The following is a 26,393-nucleotide window of genomic DNA, read 5'->3' as shown; positions in this document are numbered from 1 at the left end:
CAGCCACTGAGCGAGCCTCCAGCCTGACCCGCCACGGCCTGCCCGCGGGAGCCAAGTCTCCTGCCAGGTAAGGATCCCCTGCTTTGCGCCCCCATTTTTACAACCAGACGCCGGAGCACTGAAATCCAGTGCAGTCCCCGCAGAGGGAAATATGAAGAGTTATCAGCTCCGTGCTGTTCAGTTTCAGAGAGAAAACACCTGCCTGCAGTGTAGACTAGAAAATCAACTACAAGCTCAGAAATCTACGTAACAGGTTTACATAGAGGTCATACAGTCAGTTACCTACCGGGTAATGCATTGCAGAGGTGGTGAGTGGAACTAGGATCAGTCCAGATATTGATTAAATTTTAATCCAGAAGGAAATTTGAACAGTTTATAGTAATTTCAGAACATGCATTTGATCGGACCATCACCGTCCAAATTCACCTACCTTTTGACTTACCCTATTACTGACAGGGTTAGTACTACTTACACTTGCTTCTGCAGTTGCATGCAATTAGATAGTAACAAGTAACATTAATTTTACTTCTGAATTCTACCCTGCTTCCTTGGATACAGTGAGTTGTATTCTTTCCTGGTGCAATACTGAACAGTCAACAGATACAGTTGGACTAGTATTTCAAAAGTGATATTTTTGTCCTGGGGAAAAGATGAATTCTAGGTCCTGCAGGAAGAGTCTATTTCACTAGCCACATACATTTCTATTTGAAATATTTTCTAGAACATACAGCAACTGATTCTGGTCTCACACTAGTGTAACCAGGAATAGCCTCACTGAAATCAGTACAAATGACACTAGTGGAAAACTGGTGGAAGTGAGAGCAGAATTAGGGCCATGCTTTTGATATCAAGTTTGCAGGTGGATTTTTTTCAGTGAATCAAAAGAAAGTCAATCATCCTAGTAGCTTTCAAAAAACAAAAATGTCAACCTGTTGACAGTGGACTTACTTGCTGACACCTCCCCCTCATGCCTGGAAATAGTATTGTATCTCTTTCCTTTCCAGAAGCTCTCTGCCAACAGTCATTCTGGTCCTGTGATGGTCTAGCAGCTCTACCTGTTCTTGTAGCTTGGCCCTCCAGCCAGTCCCTTCCAGGATAACAGACAATCCAGCATCCTTATATCTGATTCTTAGCTGCAGGTCTTAGCCCCATGGGCCTTACACCATGTTCTTCAGACTATAAATTATTCTTAACACCTTACATCAGAGGGCTTCACACCCCCTTCCCAGTAGCTGGTAGGCAAGCCCAGGTCCACTTACTATGCCAAGCTCCAGTTTAGAAGCCTTAGTATAAGTGCTATCTCCTCAGTCCCTTCATGGGCTCTTTGTAAAAATCAGCACACACACCAGGGCTTCTTCAGAGAGATCCAGGTGATACCCTCCCCATTCAGTGCTTCCTCTTTGCCTTATAGGGGCCTTCCTATGCCCCACAGACCTCTGTACTACCAAAAAGGTAACTATAGTATTTTTCTCTACAACCATCACCTACTCCAGACTGCCTCTTTTTATAGCATCACCCAACTGGGCCTCATCTTTTAATTACACCTGGGCCACCTCCAGGTGCAGCCTGGTGGGTTAATTGACCTACATTAATCCTTTCACCACCTCTGTGGGGTAGGCACCTCATCACACAGTATTCCCAGGATGATTTTTGTAGTCTGATAGGGCAGCAGGAGTTCTTAATTGCATGGTGATGACAGGAAGTTTGAGAATTTTAAGGAATACTAAAATTCTTTCTTCCAGCATTGAGGACCACCACAGTGTCCTATCTCTTTGGTCTTGGTTCTGTTCTGTCTCTTGTAAGCCATAAACACAAACAATGCAAGAGATCTTGTGAGGCTCAGACTGGCACAATATTCCATTCCAGCTGGGGGACAGTAAGATGAGATAACATATTACCCAGTTTCTTCCCCTCTCTGACAGATTAGGACCCAGCAAGTTGTAAGACTGGGCCCATCCATAGTAACATTTTCCTTAAGTTCTAGATACAATTCAGTCTGCCTATGATTATGAAAAACAATGCCTGTTGCTACACTGGAGAGCTTTGGCATGCAGAAGCACAGAGGGCATACAGGAGGTTTTCTTCTACTGCAGCAGGAGACCCTGCAGTTTGAGAATGAAAGGATATTTTAATTGGGTTTTTCATATAAATACAAATAACAGTTAGAAATAATATTACAAACAGGAAGACATTCACTAAAGCGACATTGATTGCTATGTGTTAGTAATCTATAAAATATAAATACAACTATGTACACTTGATTGCTCCAAACTTAAAATACTTTTCATATTTTTTGCCCAGTAGGTGAATTTTTCTTTCACCATCCTTACTAATTGACTTTAGTTACTCTTGTTCTCTATGAACAGATAGGTATTTCCTAACCAGGAAAAATATTGAGGTTTTGGAATTTGTTTTCTTTCTGCATTGGAACAAAACTAAAACCTTTTGAAATTGTTCACAAAACATCTAGGGAGAGTGGGAGAGAGAGCTTCCTAATCACTGGGCTATTGGCTATTCTGAATGGGTGGGTGTCTCTTTCTCTCTCCCTCCCTGCCTCCCTCCAGCCTTTTACATCTGATGGAAATTGTTTACTGTAGTAAGGTCCTTTTGGAGGCAAACGAAAAATCAGTTTGAAACATTTTGAAATACATTCTTAATTATGCATTATTTAAACCACATCTCTGTCTCCTAGTCAGACAAGTGTTGTGATACATTGTGATGGCTTGCATAAGTTAGAGAACTTAAATGCTATACCTAATTCAATTAAAAAAACAAAGCTGGATTCTCATTAGAAAGAGCTGATGGTTGCTTCATATCTGTCACTCTTCTACACTCGTAATTTGTCTTTAAAATTCTATTTCACGTAGAGAAGAAAAAGCTTTACAGTTATTTTGGTTTTTGGGACCAGTGACATAAGCGAAGTATTCAGTTCATCTCGTTCCCTCATACACCTCCAAATTATCCTGATAAATGTGACATGGCTATTTACACTAATCTTAAAATCCAAGGATTTGATCCAAATCTAACTGAAATCAATTGGAGTCTTTCTGGTGACATTATTGGGTGCTGGACTCGACCCCAGAGGAATAAATCCCAGAACAACTGGAATGTATATACTATAATTATTTAATGTAATAACCTGAAATGCTTTATAGATTCTTTTCTCCATTGTGTGGTATACTATCTTAGAAATATAGCATTTCATTCTCTAATGTGAAGTTTGTTTTTTGTCCATTTTCATTTGACAATTTTATTTTCCCCTTCCTCTCCTTGTCTTTTAAATAAACCCAATATAGAGCTGCTACTTACCGGTACTTCCTTTTTTGTGTGTGTGCATCAGAATTGTTGATGTTCCCCAAAAATGTATACAGCTCTCAAAACAGTGATGGTTAACTTCTACAGCAGAAACAAAAAGAGTGAGAGAGAGAGAGCACAAAACCACTATACATTGTTTTGTGAATGGGCTCCCCAAAATAAGAGCCACCTAAACATTCATTAAGAACATTTAAAAAAAGCTATTTTGAATCAATATGAAGGGAATTCATTTTAATTCGATTAAATTGTGAGCTTAACAATGTGATATTCCCGCACTTTAATTATCTTACTAAATGGCACAGTTAAATTGTATGTTGGAGAAGTTTTTTACTGATGGATATTTTTTATGTGTTTACAATCCAATGTCATGAACCATGTTGAAAAGTGATGTTTCCTTTTTCCTTCCTTTTTCTAGTCCGTTGTGTCCCGTTTAACTAATGATCTGAACTGCTGCTTGTCTTATAGACATGAATTACTCTCATTTCATCACTGCAGTAAGTGCAGCAAGAAAGGCATCTCCAATAAGACTTCTGAGTGAGTACACACTGGCCACCCCTCACTGACAGCTCCTAAACCATATTGCCCTGTCTTCTGAACTCAGCCATGACACTGCAGATAAATACCGGAGCAGTCTTACAAGAAAACTGTGGGCAATTATAAGCTAATACATACATAGCTAACAAATATGCTGTGTGTCTTATTTGCTTTCAGTGGATAAAGGCAGAGGTAGCTGAGATCGTTTGCCTTTGATCTATAAAATGAATATGCATTGTACCCAATGGAAACCACCCCACACAGAGAAAAGAAATGGAAATAGTAACACTGTTTAATTCTTTTAAATTCATGCCAGAAAATATTTCTGCCAATGCCCCTGCTTCTGGAGTTGTGGCCGTTAAACTGTGATTTTTATTGCTGAATTTTTATTAGTTGTACAGGTCCAATTGACTATTAGGAAAGATGAGACTGACCTTCAGGAGGACTTCCTCTTGGATTCAATAATTGACTATTATTGAATCCAAGAAGAAGTCCTCCTGAAAGTCAGTCTCATCTTTCCTCACACTTCTGATTGCCTTAGCCGGTCACTTGAAGAAGTCTAAGGCTTAAGGCCAGAAGGGACCATCATGATCATCTAGTCTGATCTCCTGCATATTGTAGGCCAACCCCCCCCCACCCCCACTCCTATAATAGGCCCATAACCTCTAGCTGAATTATTGAAGTCCTCAAATCACGATTTAAAGACTTCAAGTTACAAACAATCCACCGTTTACTCTAGTAAGTTACTCTAGACCGTACCAGCCATATTGATATGTTGAGTAGCTCCTGTACCCTATCAACTTCCTTGGCTGTTTCACTCCATTACTGCTTCTTACTTGCCCCACTCTGTGCAGCTGACTCTAGATGCATACTATACACCAGTGGTTCTCAACCAGGGGTATGCATACTCCTGCGGGTACACAGAGGTATTCCAGGGGCTACATCAACTCATCTAGATATTTGCCTAGTTTTATAACAGGGTACATAAAAAGTGCTAGTGAAGTCAGTAGAGACTCGAGCATGCAGGGGTGTAATCAGAAAGGCCAAAACACAACTGGAGTTGCAGCTAGCAAGGGATGTGAAGAGTAACAAGAAGGGTTTCTACAGGTATGTTAGCAACAAGAAAAAGGTCAGGGAAAGTGAGGGACCCTTAATGAATGGGGGAGGCAACCTAGTGACAGATGATGTGGAAAAAGCTGAAGTACTCAATGCTTTTTTTGCCTCTGTCTTCACAGACAAGGTCAGCTCCCACACTGCTGTCCTGGGCAACACAGTATGGGGAGGAGGTGAGCAGCCCTCAGGGGTGAAAGAACAGGTTAAGAACTATTTAGAAAATCTGGACATGCACAAGTCCATGGATCCAGATCTAATGCATCCAAGGGTGCTGAGGGAGTTGGCTGATGTGATTACAGAGCCATTGGCCATTATCTCTGAAAACTCGTGGTGATCGGGGGAGGTCCCAGACAATTGGAAAAAGGCAAATATAGTGCCCATCTTTAAAAAAGGGTAGAAGGAGAACCTGGGGAACTACAGACCAGTCAGCCTCACCTCAGTCCCTGGAAAAATCATGGAGCAGGTCGTCAAAGAAACCATTTTGAAGCACTTAGAGGAGAGGAAGGTAATCAGGAACAGTCAACATGGATTTACCAAGGGCAAGTCATGCCTGACCAACCTGATTGCCTTCTATGATGAGAGAGCTGGCTCTGTGGATGTGGGGAAAGCAGTGGATGTGATATATCTTGACTTTAGCAAAGCTTCTGATATGATCTCCCACAGCATTCTTGCCAGCAAGTTAAAAAATTATGGATTGGATCAATGGACTATAAGGTGGATAGAAAGCTGGCTAGATTGTTGGGCTCAATGGGTAACGATCAATGACTCGATGTCTAGTTGGCAGCTGGTATCAAGCAGAGTGCCCCAAGGGTCGGTCCTGGGGCCGGTTTTGTTCAACACCTTTATTAATGGTCTGGATGATGGGATGGATTGCACCCTCAGCAAATTCACAGATGACACTAAGCTGGGGGGAGAGGTAGATACGCTGGAGGGTAGGGATAGGGTCCAGAGTGACCTAGACAAATTGGAGGATTGGGCCAAAAGAAATCTGATGAGGTTCAACAAGGACAAGTGCAGAGTCCTGCACTTAGGACGGAAGAATTCCATGCACCACTACAGGCTAGGGACGGACTGGCTAAGCAGCAGTTCTGCAGAAAAGGATCTGGGGATTACAGTGGATGAGAAGCTGGATATGAGTCAGCAGCCTTCAAATACCTGAAGGGGGTTCCAAAGAGGATGGAGCTAGGCTGTTCTCAGTGGTGGCAGATGACAGAACAAGGAGCAATGGTCTCAAGTTGTAGTGGGGGAGGTCTAGGTTGGATATTAGGAAACACTATTTCACTAGGAGGGTGGTGAAGCACTGGAATGGGTTACCTAGGGAGATGCTGGAATCTCCATCCTTGGAGGTTTTTAACCCGGCTTGACAAAGGCCTGGCAGGGATGATTTAGTTGGGAATTGGTCCTGCTTTGAGCAGGGGATTGGACTAGATGACCTCCTGAGGTCTCTTCCAACCCTAATCTTCTATGATTCTATGATTAAAATTTCATACAGGCAAAATGAGAAAGTAAGCAATTTTTCAGTAATAATGTGCTCTGACACTTTTTTAGTTTTATGTCTGATTTTGTAAGCAAGTAGTTTTTGAGTGAAGTGAAACTTGGGGGTACGCAAGACAAATCTGACTCCTGAAAGGGGTACAGTATTCTGGAAAGGTTGAGAACCACTGCTACACACGCTACTGTTGATAGCTGATTGTTCCATATGGCAGGAAAAAGTGCTCCTGTACTGCCAGCTGAGGCCTATGTGGAGACAGTTGCAAAATAAGAGCCTAAAAACATACACCTCTTGTAACTGCTTTTAGACTACATCCCATCACCTCCTCACTGTGGTCAAATTCTTCCCTGGAGTGTAGGCTGGCAGTTGCAATTTCACTTCAGTGTGCGTTATGTGCATGACATCAGGTAAAATTTAGATCTTCTTTGTTTTTCTAGATCGGGGTGGCCAACCTGAGCCTGAAAAGGAGCCAGAATTTACCAATGTACATTGCCAAAGAGCCACAGTAATATGTCAGCAGCCCCCCATCAGCTCCCCCACCCCGTTCCCAGCGCCTCCCACCCAGCAGCAGCCCCGCCAATCAGCACTTCCCCCTCCCTCCCCACACCTCCCGATCAGCTGTTTCATGATGTGCAGGAGGCTCTGGGGAGAAGGGGGAAGGAGCGAGGGCACTGCAGGCTGAGGGGAGGCTGTGGGGAGGAGTGGAGTGGGGACAGGGCTTGTGGCAGAGCCAGGGGTTGAGCAGTGATCACCCCCGGCACATTGGAAAGTTGGTGCCTGTAGCTCCAGCCCAGGAGTCGGTACCTATACAAGGAGACGCATATTAACTTCTGAAGAGCTGCATGTGGCTCCGGAGCCACAGGTTGGCCACCTCTGAACTAGATACTCTTCATTAACCTGCTTCAAGTGGTATTTTGGTAACTTCTGAATTTATAAACAGGAGCATTATGTGGTATGTCTTGTAAACACTAAACAAACTAAACTAAATGTGTTGCTTTCAAAAATAAGAGTTTTCAACATTTTCCCCCACAAAGTATAGCATTAAGATATTAGGTGTTAAAAGTTTAAAAACTAATTATAGTTACAGAAACAGCTTGTTCTAATGATTAGAAAAGCAATCCAGACTGGAGTAAAAAAACTGTTTATAGATTGATTGATTGATTGATTGATTTTAAGAGGAGGTAACTTTCCCTGCAATTTTTCCAGTAAATATTCGGGTCTTACATACCCCATTCTGCTGGATTACACTACTGAAAACTGGAGAATAAGCAGGATTGAGATATCACAGATATCAAACAATTAAAACCTGATTAATAGGAGGTGGAAGAAATTTTTACTCAGACTATTTAAAACATTTCATTTTACCCCTATGTAATTCAAACAGCTGGAAGGAAAGCTATCTGTTAAAGATTCACCATCCATGCCTTTTCAGTTAATGCCAAGAAAGCTCACAATGTATTTTTGAGTCAGCCAAGAAAATAAATGATAAATGTTGGCATGCCTGATATCTAAAAAGACTTCATTATCCAACAAAGCGTACAAACAGGCACAAATCTGCATTAACTTTTCCTCTGCAGGTCCCCTTTAAATATTCTATAGGAAATGAAGGGACGGATGGGGGAAGGTGAAATGTTATATCTTGAATAGGCTAATGAGTAATGGAAGTTTTCTTCCTCATCTTTCACTGTAGCTGAATTGATGCAGAAGTCTCCCCCATCACTAATCTCCTTGGCTGGAGGGGCACCGAACCCCAACACTTTCCCATTTAAGATGGCCACTATTACCACTGGAGATGGAACTGCTGTGAATATTGGGGAGGATTTGATGAAGAGAGCCCTCCAGTACTCTGCCTCAGCAGGGTACTTATGAAGACACTTTATAAGAATAACAATAAATAACAGTTGCTGCTTTAATGGTTGATCTTTACAAACATGTTTTATTAATTGCTTATAATTTTCCCTGTCTGTATATGTGGAAAAAGTGACTAATTATTTGTGAGTGGAGGAATGAATTGACAAGTACCAATATTTATTGATTAACATCAAATAATATTTGAGAGGCCTGAGTCCAGGGTCAGTAACTGTGACAGTGTCCGGTGTATTGCAGCACAGTATTCAGCATATCAAAGTAAACAGCCTTGCAAAGCATTTTCTTTATATCCCCCCAAATCCTGGTTTATTTGGCTCCTGTTTATACCATTGAAAAAACACCACTTATTGTCTGGGGTAGTTAAATTAACTATGATATTTGCCACTGTTAGTACAGGAAATACTGCAGATATCACAGTAAACTCAAACATCACCATGCAGGAAACATGGCTTGTTTTAGTGGCATCCACTGTAGGGGTGTTAAAATAACAGTATTGGTTCATTATTTATGTAATATGAGGACTACTCTGAAATGACAGTGTTCTATTAACGTTGCCTCCTGGATAAAGTGTTAAACATAAAGCTAGTACTTGTGAGACAATTGTCTTGCTGAAAAGGGACTAGTTGGGATACTAACAGTTATGGGTACATCATAATAAGAAATTTTATACCTGGCTTAAAAATATTGTTTAACTGTTTTTTCTGTCATGAGATTGTTTTGCTCTAGAAACACTAGATTTTTTTATTTTTCCTAACACTGAAGTCCTTCTTCAGAGCAGAATGAAAACTCATGTACGGTCCTTTATATTGGGGTCCCTGTGCCACTGTGTGATGTTACTTTGCTAAAATGGTGTCTACCATCACAAGATTTGCAAGTGCCTCTTCAAAACACTGCTGTACTGAGCAGGAAAGCAGCTGTTTTATAGAAACTTGAAATCCATTCACTGTTTTGATTTATTTTCAGATGCCAACCACTTTTTTCCCACTTGTGTTGTTTCCCCCAGCCCCCCAATTTCGTATTGGTGTAACAGCCCAGATTGAATGCAGTAAGGAGTTAGTGCCACATTTTTAAAGGTATTTAGGTGCTGTAAGATGCATAGAGGTGCCTGGCGGGATTTTCAAAAGTACCTAGGTGTGCGCCTGGGAGTTAGGCACCTAGGTGCTTTTAAAAATCCCACTAGGCACCTATCTGCATCTTCAGGCACCTAAATGCCTTTAAAAATCTGGCCCTTAGTCTGCATAAAGTGTGTTCCAAGTGGAGCTGTGCAAAGATTTTTTAACAAAACTCCCCCCCACCCCAAAGCTTAGATTCGGGTTAACTAAAACATCATATGAATTTGTTTAATTGTTTCAGTCAAAAACAAAAAATTCTGAAAAAAATCAAAATGTTTCACTGACATTTTTTAAATGAAATGTTTTGATTTGAAACAACTTCTTGTTTCAAATGTTGCTTCAGTTTTAGTTTTAAAGGTTTAAAAAAACTCAAACAAAATGAAAATTTGTTTGAGCCAAAACAAATTTTTTTCAACTTTTTTGGTTCAGCCAGCAAACTAAAACAAAAAAAGTCATTTATTCACGCACCTCTAGCTACAGACAGAGGCCATACAAGTCACACCTGCCATACCTGGATCTGAAAGGATCACCTCAATGCATGAGACAGAAATTCAGCCTCCGTGCCCATTCAGTCCTTTGTTGACAATCTCTCTGCAGAGGCTGTCAACTGTTTATTGTATTATAGACACTGGTCCCTAAGGGCTTTTTATCTTAAATACACACACACACACACACAGTATTATGTTTCTCTCATTTCATTATCTGAGAGAAAATATTTTAAACCAGTGCTTATACCTATCTGTATTGCTAAATAACAGAGAAAGAGAAACAGACAATTTGGGTAGCAATGTACGCTAGATTTGAAGGGGATTTAAAGGAGCAGAACATAGGGCGACCAGACAGCAAATGTGAAAAATCGGGATGGGGTGGGGGATAATAGGAGCCTATATAAGAAAAAGACCCCAAAATCGGGACATCTGGTCACCCTAGCAGTACAGAATATCAGGATAATAACGATGAGACATAAAATCTGTGTTTCAGAATTCCTGAGTTGTTGTCCTGGCTAAAGGATTTACAGAAGAGTCTCCACAATCCTCCCACTGCCAACTACAGTCCTGATCAGGGCCAAATGGAGATATGTGTCACCACCGGCAGCCAGGAAGGCTTGTCCAAAGTAAGACTAAAAGCAGAATACATTGTGGCTTCTGTAAAATGTAATTACTTGTTGCTTTAAATAGATGTTTGCTTTCAATCACTTGAATTTTATTTCCTTGTATAGGAAAGGCATGCCTACTCTATGATTACAGTTGTTAAGGGTGGCTTGTTAATGAAATGATATATTAAATACCATATCTGAGAAAGTAAATGGAAGTTGGGACAAAACTTTGTCAGACTCTAATGGTCTTCCATGGCTACACAAATATCTAGGATCTTTATTATGAAAGAAAGAGAGAATATCATAAGACATTTTATTCCATTTACTTTCATAATTCTATAGCAAATGATTTTAAGAATCCTGTAGTGGAATGTAGTGGTGCAATCGAATTAGAGTTGGTTGCTGTACGGTAGTTTTTATTGTGCAATAAGATATGTTTGTAAGAAGATATTGTTCTGAGTAAGTTGGTTTTCAATTGGATGATCTTCTCTCTCTCTTTCTCACACACACACACACACACACACAGTTGACCCTTTCTATAATTGAAAAACTTTTGTATTGTGATAGAATATTGTTAAATGTCAGTATTTTTTTTTCCAGAAGACAGAGTTGTCCTGTTTGAAACTGGCATTCTTCTCCTCTGACTTGTATCTCTCTGTTTGTCTTCCAAAGTGGAACTTAAATCCATTCACTGTTTACCTAGAAGAGTTTACATTGAATTAAATGGTGATGGAAACACTAATATGTAATTAGGATGTGTAGTTCCATTAGAGCCGGCAGCAGTATGCAGAATGTCCAGTAAAATCATACAGTCTTGTAAAGTAAATGCTTCCCATTTTGTAGGTGTTTGAGATGCTTATTAACCCTGGAGACAACATCCTTTTGGACACACCCACCTATCCTGGGACTCTAGCAGCTGTGAGTAGTGTTTCAGTATGAAAAGTTGTGAAAGTTACAATGATCATCACCTTGGGACACAAATCTACATTAAAACATATGGGCTGCCTCACTATTGTAAATGCATCTAAGACCTCATCCAGACTAGAGTTTTTGAGCCTGTTCTGACTTAAATTGGTTGGCATTGATGAACTAATACAATTGTAAATGCAAATGTTTGTCCCACACAATGTTTTGTTCTGGAGCCCAGTTCACCCTAATCCTAGGTTTCTATAGAGAATCACAGTAGAGATGAGATGAGATCTTTCTGATAAAGTCAGTCTAAATGCAAGTGCATGATCAGTGAGATTCCTCCTATTTTAGATTCATGGTGCGCCTCTTTCTTAATGATTTAATGACCTGATTTAGTATTCTGTGCCTATAGTAGGATAAAATGGGGATGGGCCTGGAACATGTATGTAGGTGAGGTCCCAGGATATGAGAGCAAGTCAGAGAGGTAACTCTTAAATGACACTAGTTTTTGTGGATCAATATGCACCCTGTGCAATTAAATACAGCCCTTTAATGCTTAATAGTTACAGATTAGGAGAAATGCTGGAATAAATCCTATACCACTCAATATTTCACTTGACATCTGGGTAATATTGTTTCGTATACTATATTTTTGACATACCTTTTGATTATGCAATGGGCCCATATATTGAGGGCATTGTCGTTTCAGCAGCAATTTGTTTATAACCTAATAAATACAGGGTTAAATAGTACAAAAATAGAAATTCCACAGAAATAAAACTACAGGGACTTTTGTTAATTTTTGCTATAACTTCACACATCGCTATTGTCCCATGTCACTCATTAACATTACTGAAATCTCAGTCCCATTGCTGAACATAATACCCGTTCAGAGCAGTTATTCTTCCTCCCTTTGTCAGGGCAGAGCAGGTTATAGTTCTGTCAGTTCAACTGAAACTGCATTTCTAATTATTGCACTGTTGAGAGACCTGAAGCTTATCTGTACTTTTGCATTGGAGTGTTGAAATGTGAGGGATCCCACTGCAGTAGAATCCACAACGAACTCCTGGGCTCCTCAGATGTGATGCCATGTGCCTGATAGGCAGGCATGTAGTAATAGTTTATCTTGGACCAACCAAGACTTATCAGAGTCTATATAACTGGTTTTAAATATTGGGAGCACAAGGTGATCTAGTTAAATTACATTCTGAGGGTTATACAATGTGTTCAGAGAAACTTTCCCTTGAATCATGAGCTAAGCAAGTTTGAAATCAATGCAACTCGTTTATAACTATCTAGTTCAATCTAGATTTAAGGGCAGATACTGCATTGCTGAAGTTCTGTAACATCAGAGACATAATCATAATTTCAGAATTACAGACTCAGTGACTGAGATTTGTCTCCTATTTTGTTTGTTCCCCTCCCCCCAGCTAAGACCTTTGGGCTGCAACATAATCAATGTTCCCAGTGACCAATACGGTATTATTCCAAAAGCCCTGAAAGAAATTCTTTCCAGATGGAGCCCAGAAGATGTCAGAAAGCACAACAACAGTCCCAAATTCCTGTACACCATTCCAAATGGTGGCAATCCCACTGGAACCTCATTGACTACTGACCGCAAAAAGGAGATATATCAGGTATGCAGTGAGAGCCTGGCATCACAGCTTTCATGTAGGGAATAGACAAATGTGGGGTTTTCAGTTTGAGGAATTCCACTGCAAAACCAGCACACCTTATAAGCAACTGAATAGCAAATGTTGCTAAAAATCTCATGCCCCATTACTATATCAACCTCTTGTGTGCCCTGCCACTTCTCCCAGGTCTTCCCTTATTGGTTTTCCTGCATGATTGGGGTGATCTAGTGAGTATAGTGTAGTAAATTATAGTCCTTTGTAGCCATACCAACCATTGTGCTGACTTATATGTTGTGTTTACTCACTGGGCCCTGGTACAAGCCTAAAGAGGTGTTCGACAAGGATAAAAACCAACTCTATCTAATGAGATAGAAGTTGGAGCAACCCTTAGAACTGCAAGGGACACAGGAGGCAGATGTGCTCATTGACAACACAATGAAGGTAGCTGTCAGGATCACATGCCCATAGAGATGCAGGGTAGTTTTTACTACTCCCTATTTTGGAAGTGCGATTCTCTATAACAAGAAAAGAAAATGTATAATATAACCCTTGCACTCAGTGCATTTTCTTTTTTAATTTTTTTTTTTTTTTTTTTTTTTTAAGAAAATTACATAGAAATCAGTTAAGCTAACATTCTAAGTAACCACCTGGCTAGAGAAAATATTCAAAGTGCCATGCTTTAAAAGCATGAGATCTAAGGTCCATGCATACAAATGTGTCCAAAATTGCCATTCAAACTGGTAGGTGAGAAACACATAATTTTTCTGCATGCAGCGGTCCAAACCGTGCTCACAAATATAGGCACATTATTGCACATGGAACCCGGGCTTCAGTTTTTCAAAATTTGGCCCAATTAGAGCTGCTATTTTTACCAGTTCACATACTTTTGCAGTTACATGAGTTGGTAAATTTAGCATTTGAAGGCGACTCTTGACGTGATGTTTGTGTGCTGAATCAGCAGAATACAGAGCAGCTTACAGGGCAATGAATATAAATAACTGGGATTACATAGGGACTATTTTTATTACATTTCAATAAACCTTTACATTTTGGGGTTTAATTTCTTTTTTAGCTTGCAAGACAGTATAATTTCCTTGTAATAGAAGATGATCCTTATTATTTTCTTCAGTTTGATAAGGTAAGTTGTCATTTGTACTGATTGGTATCAATATTTCTTTGGGTTCAGAAAAGAATTAATACTTGGACAACTGTGGCTCAAACTACATGCTACTCGTATTTAGTAGATTGTCAGATTAAATTAAGGCATTACTAGTAAACACTCAGTCATGAAATTTTTAATTACATGCCTCTTCAGCCATCATGTTGCATCAGTCCTTGTCAATTACAGTGCGTCAAATTCTTCAGTTTTTAAGTGAGGAAAATTCCCATTGACTCCATTGGGGCTGTACTAGCAGATATGCCTCCGAGCCAAGGCTGCCTCAGGCACATACAGATATACCCCTTAAAAGGGCATTCCATTGTAGAGGGAATGGGATGCAAGGCATGGGAGAAGTCATACAGGCTGTATTGCCTTTTCTTTCTAATCTCTGCCTTCATCCAATGCAGCCCACCCTGCCTCCACCCCTTCTCCTTGTGCAGATCTCAACCCATGGAGATTGGTCACGGGAATAGGGAGAATAGTGCCACAAAGGCAACTGCCACCCTCCCTGACACACAGTGGGAGGGGGTGGGTGCTCAGATCCACACTTGCAGGGTCTCCTCCATACATGGATCTGGGTGGGGGCGGTGACCTGGCCCTCACTTAAGTACATAACTTCAGGATTAAGATCAGCTTTTACGGAGAGTAACACCCCTCCCTTAGCAGCTAATGGCTGCTGAGTAGGTCGATGGAATGAGTACAGTTTAATATTTTTCTTTCTGTAACAAGGTTCTCCCCTTCCTTTTGGGGGTGAGGAGGAGTCTGGTTTGCTTGGGCTAGCAGAACTGAATGCCTGCGTGGAACTCTTATAAGCATGTGGGCATGCAGAAATTGTCAGTATAGTAGCCGAACTTCTGCTCTGGGAATTAGAATCTGTGCTGAACTCAGGAGGGTGATCTTACCAAATCCCCAATTCTGAGGGATGTCCTCCAGTTTCTCCTAAAGGGAAACTGCAAGCTTAGGGAAAACATTAAAGAACATATTCCCCTCCACTCAGTAAAAGTATTTTGACAGAGAGCTGGGTATTTGGCTCTGACCTCCTATCATAGTTCCAGGTAGAAACTCCAGCACCTAGCATTTGTGCGGGGTTAGAGGTAAAGGAATTTCTGATTGACTCTTTCCTGACATTCAGGTGACCCTATCATCACACCACAGTAGGGTGCTACTCTAAACAGTCATTTGTCAGGCAGGTACTGGACTTTGATACTAGTTGTGCATCTCCAAAACCAGGATTTTGTCATATGATACATCACCCCTTGAGTCAAGAAATACTGAAGTCTGTGTTAGTAATAAGTAAAGCCTTGGTGTAAGCCTTATTAGCTACTTGAATTTTAAACTCTCATTCTTTTCTTTCAAGCCTTGGGCTCCAACCTTCCTCTCAATGGATGTTGATGGTCGAGTTATCAGGACTGACTCTTTCTCTAAAATTCTCTCCTCTGGGTAAGGTCTGTTTCAGACTGTCGCCTGCTGGTTAGCACAGGCTGCAGAGTCAAGAGACATGGGATTCTAGTCCTGAGTTTGCACCTTCACTTCGTGAAGGTAGGCAAGTCACTCAGCCTCTCTGTGCCTTGGTTTTCCCATCTGTAATATGCGAATAGTGACCTACCCGCTGTTGCAAAGTGCACTGAGATCTTCAACTGTTCACGACCTGCTCATCTCCCGTTCCCTCCATGTCCTGGCAGTCACCTATTAATCATGTTTATTACAGTAGGGCCTAGGGCCCAACCAAGAGTAGAGCCCTGCTCTGCTAGGCACTGTGCAAACACAGAGTAATACATGGTCACCGGAGCCCACTCCCCTTCTGACAGCCTCTGAAGCCACTGTCTCCTATGACAGCCTGTCCTTACACACAACCTGTCCTCAGTTTTCCCTAAACTAGAGGACCATGATGGAGGCGTTAGACTCCTCCTCTCTGGTTCTTGATGTTCTCGCCTCCCTTGGCTTTCATAGCACTGGCTTCTCTCCCTACCTCTGACCATTCCTTCAGAACTTTTTTGGCATGTTGTCGTCCTCTCTCCTACAGTCCACGAGAAATAACAGGGCTCTTTCCCTGGGCATCTTCTCTTCTAGCTTTACACCTTTCCTTCAACCACCATCTTTTGCTGAGGACTTGCAAGTCTGTTCTCCACTCCTCACAACTCCTTGCACTCAGTCCTAATTTTCTGGCTGTAGTGTACATTACTTTTAATGAATCTTAGCAAGCTACATGAATCCTCGCCTCGCAGTTAGTGAGTTGTGAGCTCTCCCTGAGACTCTAATGAAATAAAGAAAGAAGGTAATATGATGGAAATATGGTTGCACTTTGAAAAGTGACCCTACAAAAAATGATGTCATGTAGTTCCATCTTTGTCATTCAAAGACATGTGTAAACTTACTCCATTTATTTTCCTCTAACTGCAAACTCAACCTGGAATCAGAGTCAAGCAAGGATTTGTTTGAATCTGACAATATGAATAAAGCTTCTTTTAGTTCATGAACACAAAAACAATCCTGTTCATTCTCTTTACTAGCAGTGCTAAATGGAAGTAAATATAGTAAACACTGTGTTGCCAACTTCACACTATTTGGTGTTTGATAGACTCGCTCTTGTAAACTTGTGGTGATGTGAGAATCTCAGCTTGCTTTTTTTCCCTAGCCATTATGATTTCAGAGAAAAGTTTAAAAATATGACCCACGTATGCCCTAAAAGCTCAGAAACTACAAGGCAAATTGAAATAACCAAAGAACATTTTTAAAAAATCATCTCATGATTATTAAGCCAGTCTCTTCCCTTTTAACTCGAATTAGCAGATGTGACTCTGAATACACACAGGGAGCAGATCCATTAAGGTTCCAATTTTCCATAGTTGCTGTTTGGACGATAGCCATATTTTGGCTCAAATTCTCTGCTGATATAATTTCAAGGATTAGTGGACTGTATATGTAGTAATGTTCTTCTTCTTTTCCCCTAGGTTGAGAATAGGCTTTTTAACTGGCCCCAAACCACTTATTGACAGAGTTATTCTGCATATACAAGTCTCAACAATGCACACCAGCACTTTCACACAGGCAAGTGCCATCTCCGAGAATTGGGAAGGTGTTACCCGAATTGTATTTATAAAAATAAAATGGTTTCTCAAACATAGTAACTGGGAGGAGGGGCAAAAAATCTTTTATAATCCTTAGCCATTTTTTCAGCATGGCTTTCAGGAAAATTTATATTACAAATTCTTCCAAGGGAAGAAAGAACAACGCAGAGAGGAAGACCAAGGTTTGTCTGGAGGGTGTTCTAATAGATGTGAAAAACATTGCTCCAAAGTATAGGCCTCTCTTTACTTTTATGTAATAGGTTATTGAGGCTTAACGGAGTTAGGGATCAATGGGAGTTGTGTGCTCTATGGCCTTAGGCTCCTTTGAAAATCCCACCCTGAAGAGCTGCAGAATAAATGGAGAGGATTTGGAATTTTTATTTGGTGCAGTGCTTGTAAGTCAGTGTGGCGAACTGGTGAACGCTGCTGGTGCTGTATAAGTAGCATGCTATCTATTGCCCCTTCCCTTCCAGACAGTGCTCAAAGGGTGTGTTAGGGTAGAATGAAGTATATCCTCCCCTCTCCCCCTGCCTACTAGGTCATCATTGACCCATTCCTGAGCCCTGCCCTCCCCTCTATCACAGTCAGCTCTAAGGTTCTGCCCAGAGCTTAAATTAGACTTTGCACTCCCAACCCTCTTTTCAGCTCCCCAATTTCACCATGGAGATAGAATAAAAGTGGGGAGACTAATAAAGGAAATAAACATGTATTAAATTCAAAGCTGTATATGTTTCCCTCCCTTTCCTTTCCAAATTCCCACATTTGTCTTCCCCTATCCGTTCCTCTTTCCTTCAGACTCCCTAATATTTCCATTTCCTCATGGGACTGCTATAGCTCCGGCTTCCTAATGGCCCTTTGCCGGTTTCCTGGTGGACCTTTTGTATTACCAAGGGGTTTGAAGGTAAAGGAAGAGATGGCTTCAGGAGTCCAAGGATGTGACCTCTGCCCTTGCAGGATGTTTAATATTATATTAATATCATTTTTAAAAGCTTTTGTTTGGTGGCTGACTATCCTGTTTAAAGAATGGGATTTACTGTGTGGGTTTTATTTCTGTAGCTTATGATTGCACAGCTTCTTCAGCAGTGGGGAGAAAAGGGTTTCCTGGAGCACGTAGACAGGTAGTGCCCTTATATTCAATATACTATATTGTGGGGGTTTGGTTCTCTTTTAATTACTGTCATGTCTCTAAGTATAATGTTTAAAGGGAGTGTCACGCTGACTGGAGTGACTCACGACCGTTAGTGCCTGCCTTAGGTCAGACTGTCAAAAACAGGACAGACACCCCAAACTAGTGGTATGTTCTATAATTAGATTTCACCAACCCAGTAACAAATGTGAACTCCCGGATCACTATAACATGGAGTCACAAACAGTCCCTTTGGGCTTTCCAGTCTATCTTGCCACCCAGACAAGCTGGACGTAGTGTTAAATGGTCACTGACTCCAGGGCCGGCTCCAGGCACCAGCTTAACAAGCAGGTGCTTGGGGCGGCCAAGGGAGAGGGGCGGCACCTGCGGCAATTCGGGGGTGGCAGGTCCCTCACTCCCTCTAGGAGCGAAGGACCTGCCACTGAACTGCCGCCACCGATCGCGGCTTTTTTTTTTTTTTTTTTTCCGCTTCGGGCGACAGAAATGCTGGAGCCGGCCCTGACTGACACACAAACACACAAAATATTCAGGTTGCTCCCAGTCTCAAGAGACCAGTCACTTACCTCAGGTCAATTTGTATCTTAGATCTCACACCAAAAACAATGCTTATAGCTAAGGTTACGATTTTGTCATGGACAGGTCAGGGCAATAAACAAAAATTCACAGAAACCATGATCTGTCCCTGACTTTTACTAAAAACATCCCTGACAAAATGAGGTTCCAGCACACTGCCCTGCTGCATGCAGTGGCTGGGAGCTGCGGCCCCCTGCGCAGTGGCTGGGAGCTGGGGGAGATCCCCAGCCGCCCTGTAGGGCTGGGAGCTGGGGGGGGAGGGCGCTGCCCACGGTAGCTGAGCAGCTGCCGGGGTCCCTTCGCCGCCAGCTGGGGGAGCTCCAGGGTCCCCCCGCTGCCCTGCAGGGCTGGGAGCTGGGGGGACCCCACCACCTGCACGGCTGAGAGCTGCCGGAGTCCCTCCACTGCCCGCGGCAGTTGGGGGGCAGCGCCGGTGGTGGCTGGTCAGTTGTGGGGGTCCCCTGCCACACGTGGCAGCTGGGCTGCTGCTGGAGGGTCCACCGCTACCACCGCCGGTGGCTGGGCTGCAGTGGTGCCCCAATGTCACAGAGGTCTCCAGAAGTCACAGATTCTGTGATTTCCGTGACCGCCGTGGCATAATCATAGCCTTACCTATAGCCAATCCTGTAATAAACTAACTAAAGGTTTATTAACTAGGAAAAAGAAATAAGAGTTATTTACAGGTTAAAGCAAGCAAACATATGCACAAATGAGTTGCCATCTATGGTTCCTACAGATGACAGAGATGTACTAATCTGTCAATTCAAAATGTCTTTCAGGGTGGACCCAAGGGTAGCCCCTAGGGATCTCTGCCTGAGTTTAGTGTCCCTGGCCCTGTGTGTTCAAACAGTAAAGAGATGAACAATTTTCTTGTGACCATCTTTTATCTTTTACACTTAGCCTTCCAGCCCATGAGTAACTGCCTTGCATGTAGCAGTTCCAAGGTGTGATAGAGCCATCCACCAATCCTTTGTATTGTGATGTTCCTTAATGCCTGGTTTAATCTTGACAGGCCTCCTGAATGGGTATGGGGGGATGATTCCTGTGCCTGGGTTCACAAGTTCAGAGCAAACATTTTCAAAGTTATAAAGCCAAACTTACATATTTCCTTATAGCATGGGATACGGACATTACAACTGATATTAATGCATGCAGCTACTTACAGGCATTTCATAGAGTCTAAACACTAAATACATTCTGATAAGACTAATACTTATTTTGAACAAAACTAGCAAACAGATGAGCTGGTTTGGTTTTCAGCTATGACTTTGTCAGTGCTCAGCTGACACCTACAAACTTGGCAAGAGCTGGCACCTGGTTTACCAGCATCACAGGGAACTGGAACAATGTTAGGATCTGTTACCTGAAGGTCCCACAGCACTGGGCAGCATAACATAATCTGCACAGTTTTGTAATAGGCATATGGCAGTTGTATAAAGTTATTTGTACCTAACCATTTGTGGATTTAGCTCAGATGGGATCTTTCTCTATATCTATCTATAAAAAAATTTGAATTGTTTGTCTCCAGGGTAGTGGAGTTCTACAGGGCCCAGCGAGATGCAATGCTTGCTGCAGCAGACAAGTGGTTAAAAGGTTAGTGAATGCAAACACAGCTTATATTTTCAAGCTGTTTTTCTCTGACTCCTGTTAATCAACTCCATTTTCAAGAACAATCACTAAGGTATATTTGCAGAATTAAGTGATTAATAGGCAACATGGACAATTTAAAGGTGTTCTGGGTGTTTTTTTTCCCTTTTGTTTGAACTTTGAATATCCAAACCTAAGATTATCTGATGTTCCTATTTTCTAAACTATTTGAAATGAGGGAGTGCTCAGAGGAAAGCCTCCCCATGCTGCTGTGTCAGGCAGCCATGCAAACAACATTTATTTCAGTGCAGTACGTTCAGTACTTTTTTCTTTACAGTACCTCTTTCTACGTATAAAGCTGTACCTTAATGACAAACATTTTAAAAGAATTGCACAAATAGTGCATGATGAGCTGTCAGGGTTGTAACAGATTGTGATAGTTAATCACAGTGCAAAGGAGTAACATGATTCTCATAGACTTTAAGGTCAGAAGGGTGATCATCTAGTCTGACCTCCTGCACATTGCAGGCCACAGAACCTCACCCATACACTCCTCAAATAGACCCGTGACCGAGTTACTGAAGTCCTCAAATCATGGCTTAAAGACTTCAAGTTACAGAGAATCCACCATTTACTCTAGTTTAAACCTGCAAGTGACCTGTGCCCCAGGCTGCGGAGGAAGGCAAAAAAAACCCCAGGGTCTCTGCCAATCTGACCTGGGGGAAAATTCCTTCACGACCCCAAATATGGCGATCAGTTAGACCCTGAGCATGTGGGAAAGACCCACCAGGCAGATATCAGGGAAAGAATTCTCTGTAGTAACTCAGAGCTCTCCCCATCTAGTGTCCCATCTTCAGCAGTTGGGGATTTTTGCTACTTGCAGTCGCCAATGGGCCACATGCCATCATAGGCAGTCCCATCATACCATCCCCTCCATCAGCTTATCAAGCTCAGTCTTGAAGCCAGTTAGGTTTTTTGCTCCCCTTGGACGGCTGCTCCAGAACTTCACTCCTCTGATGGTTAGAAACTTTTGTCTAATTTCAAGCCTAACTTTGTTGATGGTCAGTTTATAGCCATTTGTTCTTGTGTCCACATTGGCACTGAACTTAACTCCTATCCCTCCCTGGTATTTATCTCTCTGATGTATTTATAGAGAGATACAATAACACAGTCAATATCAGTACCTGAGTCCTGATATTCAGAGCCTAGCATGGCATGGCAATAGCTATCTAAGAGATTGCCTTTCCCTTCACAACTAAGATCTCCAGCAGCAACTGTGTTCCACTGAAACCATGAACCTGTCAGCCGGTAGGGACTTGTGAGAGCAGGAGCTGAAACTGTCACAGGAGCTGGACCTAACCCATCTATCTGTGGTATTTATATGGCCCCTATTTTTATAGTATCTGAGAGCTTCACCATCTTTACCCTTACAGTTCCCCTGTGAGGTAAGGAAGCATTATTATCCCCCTTTTACAGGATGGGGAACTGAGGCCCAGAGAGACTTTGGGAGAGTCTACACTGCAAAAAACAAATAAATAAAACGGTTCTTAACTTGACTTAAAATACCCATGAAAACACAGCAATTGGGCTTTTAGCTCAGATTAACAGCTCGAGCTAAAGCCTATAGGGAAGCCTGGGATTGAACTCAAACTGCTAACCTGAGTTAAAAGCCAAGTTGATGTGTCTTCCTTGCTGCTTTTAGCCAAGTTAAGAATACATATTTTACTGCAGTGTAGACATAACCTAGGTGACTTGCCCAAGAGAACACAGGAAGCCTGTTTTAGGCCATGTCTACATTACCACTTATGTTGGCAAAATTTATGTCACTCGGGGGTCTCAAAAAACACACCCCCTTGAGCAACATATATTTTGCCGGCATAAGTGGCAGTGTGCACAGCACTACGTCAGCGGGAGAGCTTCTTCCGCCAACTTAGCCATCGCTGCTCCCGTCGGCATAGAGCAGCTACATGAGAGATCTTACTGCAACGCAGCTGCATCGGTACAGCCACTGTAAGGTCTCTAGTGTAGACATAACTTTAGATCTGGAAACTGAACCCGGGTCTCCCAGCCAAGTCCCAAGCTAGCATCCTGAGCACTGGAACATCCCTCTTCTCTGCCCATGGAACTCACTCCCTCAAGAGCGAAGAGTGACCATGGGCCTCACTGCACTCAGAACCAAATGCAAACGCCTTTTATTTGACCAACTCTTCTCACAGTTTAGTCATAGAGGGAAGTGAGGGTGAGAGAAAGGAGAAAACAAAACAAAAATACCTTTTGCAATTCTGCTACCTTTCAAGCTGCTACAGTACGTGGAGAGGAAAGAGAATTTTGTTAGTTTTCGTTGTTAATTTTGGGAGCTGCTCAGATACATGGTGGTGAGGGCCATAAGAGTATCTTCACCTTCACCTATCCAGCCAAACTAAAGAATTAAAATAAATCTGGTAAAGCCATTTTGCAGAAAAGGCTAAAGTCATGAAAATCTTCCTTTTGCTGAAGTAACTGGCTTCTTACTTTATGAAGATTCACATAACTAGCAAGTTGAGGCTTTGGAGTATTCTGTGAGAGGTCTTTATTCTATAGAGTAGTTTATAATTAAGCTGCTGGTAATGATCAAATGTACCTAATAGGAATAGGGGCAGATGGCAAGTGAAACAAACAACCCAGTATATTCATACAATGTACACATGTAATAAAGCTGGAGCCAAAAAAATCAGGAGTGTTTGGATTATTGTCCTGCCAAAAAACTATCAAAGATTGCCTCGAGGTACAAGGGAATGTGTACAGTAAAACTGCCGACTAAAGCAGTAAGATTCCTTTCTGTGTTCTTCCCTTCTTTTCTTATGTGGAAAAACATAACATTTTAACTAAAAATGAAAAAAATATTCTCTTTCTAACCATGTCTACATTATGCAACACATTAAGATTGCATTTATGGTAATTATGGTACTAAAGGAGCTGGCATTTAAAAAGGATGTTTTGATTACATGTGTTTAGTTGTTTTTTCAGAAATCAGCCTACCATTGTACCTTCAGTGCACCTGTTGGGCAGTCTGTAATCCAACTGAGAGAGAATCCAGAGCATCCATTTTCAAAAATACCATAAAACAAAGTAGTGTCAGCATTACTGAATTACATCTGTATTAATTTTGTCAGGGGGGACCTTAAATTCTGCAGGTAAAATCTTGGCTCCATTGACGTCAATGGCAAAAGTCCCACTGACTTCATTGGTGGCAGGATTTCACCCTATCTTTGTGTGTTTGGTGTATCCATTGCAGAAGGCACAGAGCGTATCTTTGTTTGATTTTTCTGTTTTCTCTTTCCAGGTCTGGCAGACTGGCATGCTCCTGCTGCTGGCATGTTTCTATGGATTAAAATTAAGGGAGTTTCTGACACACAACAGCTGATCATGGAAAAAGCTTTGCAGAAAGAAGTAGGAAAAATGTCTGCTGATCTTAAAATGTAGTGGGAGGGAAGGGTTAAATAAACTACTATTTGAGTGCAACTCCAACTGTGCATTATTAGGACTGCAAATTTTGAACAGGCATATAGTAACATATTCTAATAACTCTCCTTACTAATGAAATATCTGCATGGTTAATCTACATCTTTAATATGTTTGTTTAGTTCAGCCTCAAAACAGATACAGAGAGAGCTAGCCTAACTATCCATTGTTTCTATTTTAATAAGAGAAATTAAGTGTAGTTTATTCAATAATTTGTAAAGACAAGTGTTACGCAAAGACATCAGCTTATGAGTCAGAAAGGAACCTAGAGATTTACTTCTCTGATACTTATAAAGCACGAGAATGATAAGATAGAACCTGCCTATAGTCAAATAACTAGGTTCTGTCTTTTTGTTGTGAAATATTTGATTCCAGTTTTTGTAGTCTGCCTTCCCTTTTTGGAAGGAAGGAATGGATTAACCCTCTTTGTGAGACCATTATTCAGCAATGAGCTATTTAATATTTTTTTAAATTAAGAAGAAATTTGTAACTAAATGGCTAATCAATTTCTTTTAGGTATTACTGGTTCCTGGGGGAGCATTTAACATTGATAGCTCAGTTCCTAGTTCTTATGTCAGAGCTTCTTTCTCTCTGTCTTCTCCAGCCCAGATGGATCAGGTGAGTGCAGTATGATTTGCTGTACATTCCTGAAAAGAATATTCCTCATGCAGTAATTGTTGTTTTGCTCCCTTACTTTTTCCCTACACGTTTTAACCAGCTCTCTATATTGTATAGTTATCTCTCTCTTTTCCATTTCCAGTCGGCTTTTGTTTGTTTGTTTTGGTAAGTACTGTTTGAGCAGTACTTCTGAAACTCCCTTAACTGTTCCTTGCACATATTCTTATCTAGAAGAATTGTAGTGTGCTGAATCTTTAGTGTCTCTTAAGATGCACCTGCCTTCTTCAATTTTACTTATTCCCATCAGATCTCACTCGCTGATGCAGCTGTCACTGAAGTCAGTGCAAGTGTAGCTACTCATTTAGTGTGAATAGGAGCAACCACCTGTCTTATTTCCCAAAGTTTGCCATCCTCAAATCTAATTCCCTTTACTCCACTGTTTTCTGTGTACCGATTCCTTATTATTAAACAAGCTCAAGATGACCAGTATCAGGCTTCCCCGTTATTCTCACATTCAGTTTCTCCTGAGTAGTCAGTAGCACATTGGAGATGGTCTCTCCTCTAATTCAGTCTCTCTATACTTCATGATTTCGGAACTAATCTGTGTTATTTAAGAACATCTTGGATATAATGGTTTTATTTGTGATTGAGTACACATCATTGTATAGAGGGAGTGGGGAGCAATTAGCTGCCCAGAGTATAGCGTTCCATTGTTTCAAGTGCCTTGAGAATTTTCCCATGTCTTTGGTCTTACTTTACTTCAGTCATTAAGGTGTGTAGCTGATGTCTAGTTATGCTTCTCCTTTGTTGGTCATCCCTTCATCATTACCTAAAGAATTTCACAATCATATTGTCTCTAGTCAAATTGCATCTTGCTGGCATTGCACATGATATATAACACCTCTCTTCCTTCTTTTCTCTCTCCTGTATGAGATTATACCCCTCTGTGTTACTGTTGCAGTTATGAGAATCCTTCTGCTAGGCTTCATTAATGCCCACTAGATTATAGATGCCGTGAGGTGACATAACAGTACTCTTGTTGATTCATATATTTGTCCTTCTGTTTCAGAAGAACTCCATCTTTTCTTCTAATTTTTTATGTTGAAAGAACATGCCAGATTATTTAAGTGGAAGCTCTCCCCACTTTCTTGAACACTTAATGCACTATTAATATCAAATTGAATAGGGAACACGAAGCTTTACAATAAAGTTCTAAGACTTCACACAGCTGGGTTCCCCTGTGGTTAAAATAGTTTCAGAAATTCTACTTAAGATTTAGTATATTGCCTGCTTATCTAATGCTGGGATGTGAACATTAACCATCTTGCTTTCATTGTAGGCTTTTCAGAGGCTGGCTGAGCTTATAAAAGAAACTGTATGAAGAGAGCAAATGAAAACCATCTAGCAAATTAAAAGTCCCCTTCAAAAAATCTGCACCTTTATTAAAAGAGGATTTCATAATGACATTTAAGGAGCAAGCCACAATACAGTGTATATTTCCTTGGTTGGTATGAATGCTTTGGGTATTTAAAACATGAATAGAAGATCGCCAAAAGACCTCAGAACATGCCTTTTGATAGGGAGTGCAGAAAGCTATAGTTTAATTAGAAATTATCTCGTTCAACCTATTAACTCCTTTTTATGACAGGCAATATCATATAAAAAG

General features: G+C 41.2%; 1 protein-coding gene across 3 annotated transcripts; it reads left to right on the top strand.

The window, feature by feature from the left end:
* On the top strand, positions 1-26,393 carry AADAT (aminoadipate aminotransferase). Of its 3 annotated transcripts, none has more exons than XM_065404913.1 (14): positions 1-67; positions 3,781-3,849; positions 8,145-8,313; positions 10,417-10,549; positions 11,375-11,449; positions 12,871-13,077; positions 14,147-14,212; positions 15,591-15,673; positions 17,185-17,281; positions 18,358-18,419; positions 20,550-20,614; positions 23,931-24,037; positions 24,626-24,727; positions 26,067-26,393. In XM_065404913.1, the coding sequence occupies exons 2-14, from the start codon at positions 3,783-3,785 to the stop codon at positions 26,106-26,108; spliced, it is 1,275 nt and encodes a 424-aa protein (XP_065260985.1). In that variant the 5' UTR covers positions 1-67; positions 3,781-3,782; the 3' UTR covers positions 26,109-26,393. The 3 variants fall into 3 exon arrangements, with proteins under 3 accessions (XP_065260985.1, XP_065260984.1, XP_065260987.1); XM_065404912.1 differs by having other exon boundaries at positions 3,731-3,849; XM_065404915.1 differs by lacking the exons at positions 17,185-17,281; positions 18,358-18,419 and having other exon boundaries at positions 3,731-3,849.

Source organism: Emys orbicularis, chromosome 5 (genome assembly GCF_028017835.1).
Source record: "Emys orbicularis isolate rEmyOrb1 chromosome 5, rEmyOrb1.hap1, whole genome shotgun sequence".
Taxonomy (NCBI): domain Eukaryota; kingdom Metazoa; phylum Chordata; order Testudines; family Emydidae; genus Emys; species Emys orbicularis.
The sequence above is the reverse complement of the archived record's forward strand: the minus strand, read 5'-3'. Positions and strand labels throughout refer to the sequence as shown.

What these genes read in the sequence shown, in the direction of transcription:
- AADAT (XM_065404913.1), top strand. Translation starts at nt 3,783, where the DNA reads ATGAATTACTCTCATTTCATCACTGCAGTAAGTGCAGCAAGAAAGGCA. An exon ending in CAGTACTCTGCCTCAGCAGG is followed by an intron (nt 8,314 to 10,416) that starts GTACTTATGAAG and finishes TCTGTGTTTCAG; the next exon opens with AATTCCTGAGTTGTTGTCCT. An exon ending in ATTTTCTTCAGTTTGATAAG is followed by an intron (nt 14,213 to 15,590) that starts GTAAGTTGTCAT and finishes TTTTCTTTCAAG; the next exon opens with CCTTGGGCTCCAACCTTCCT.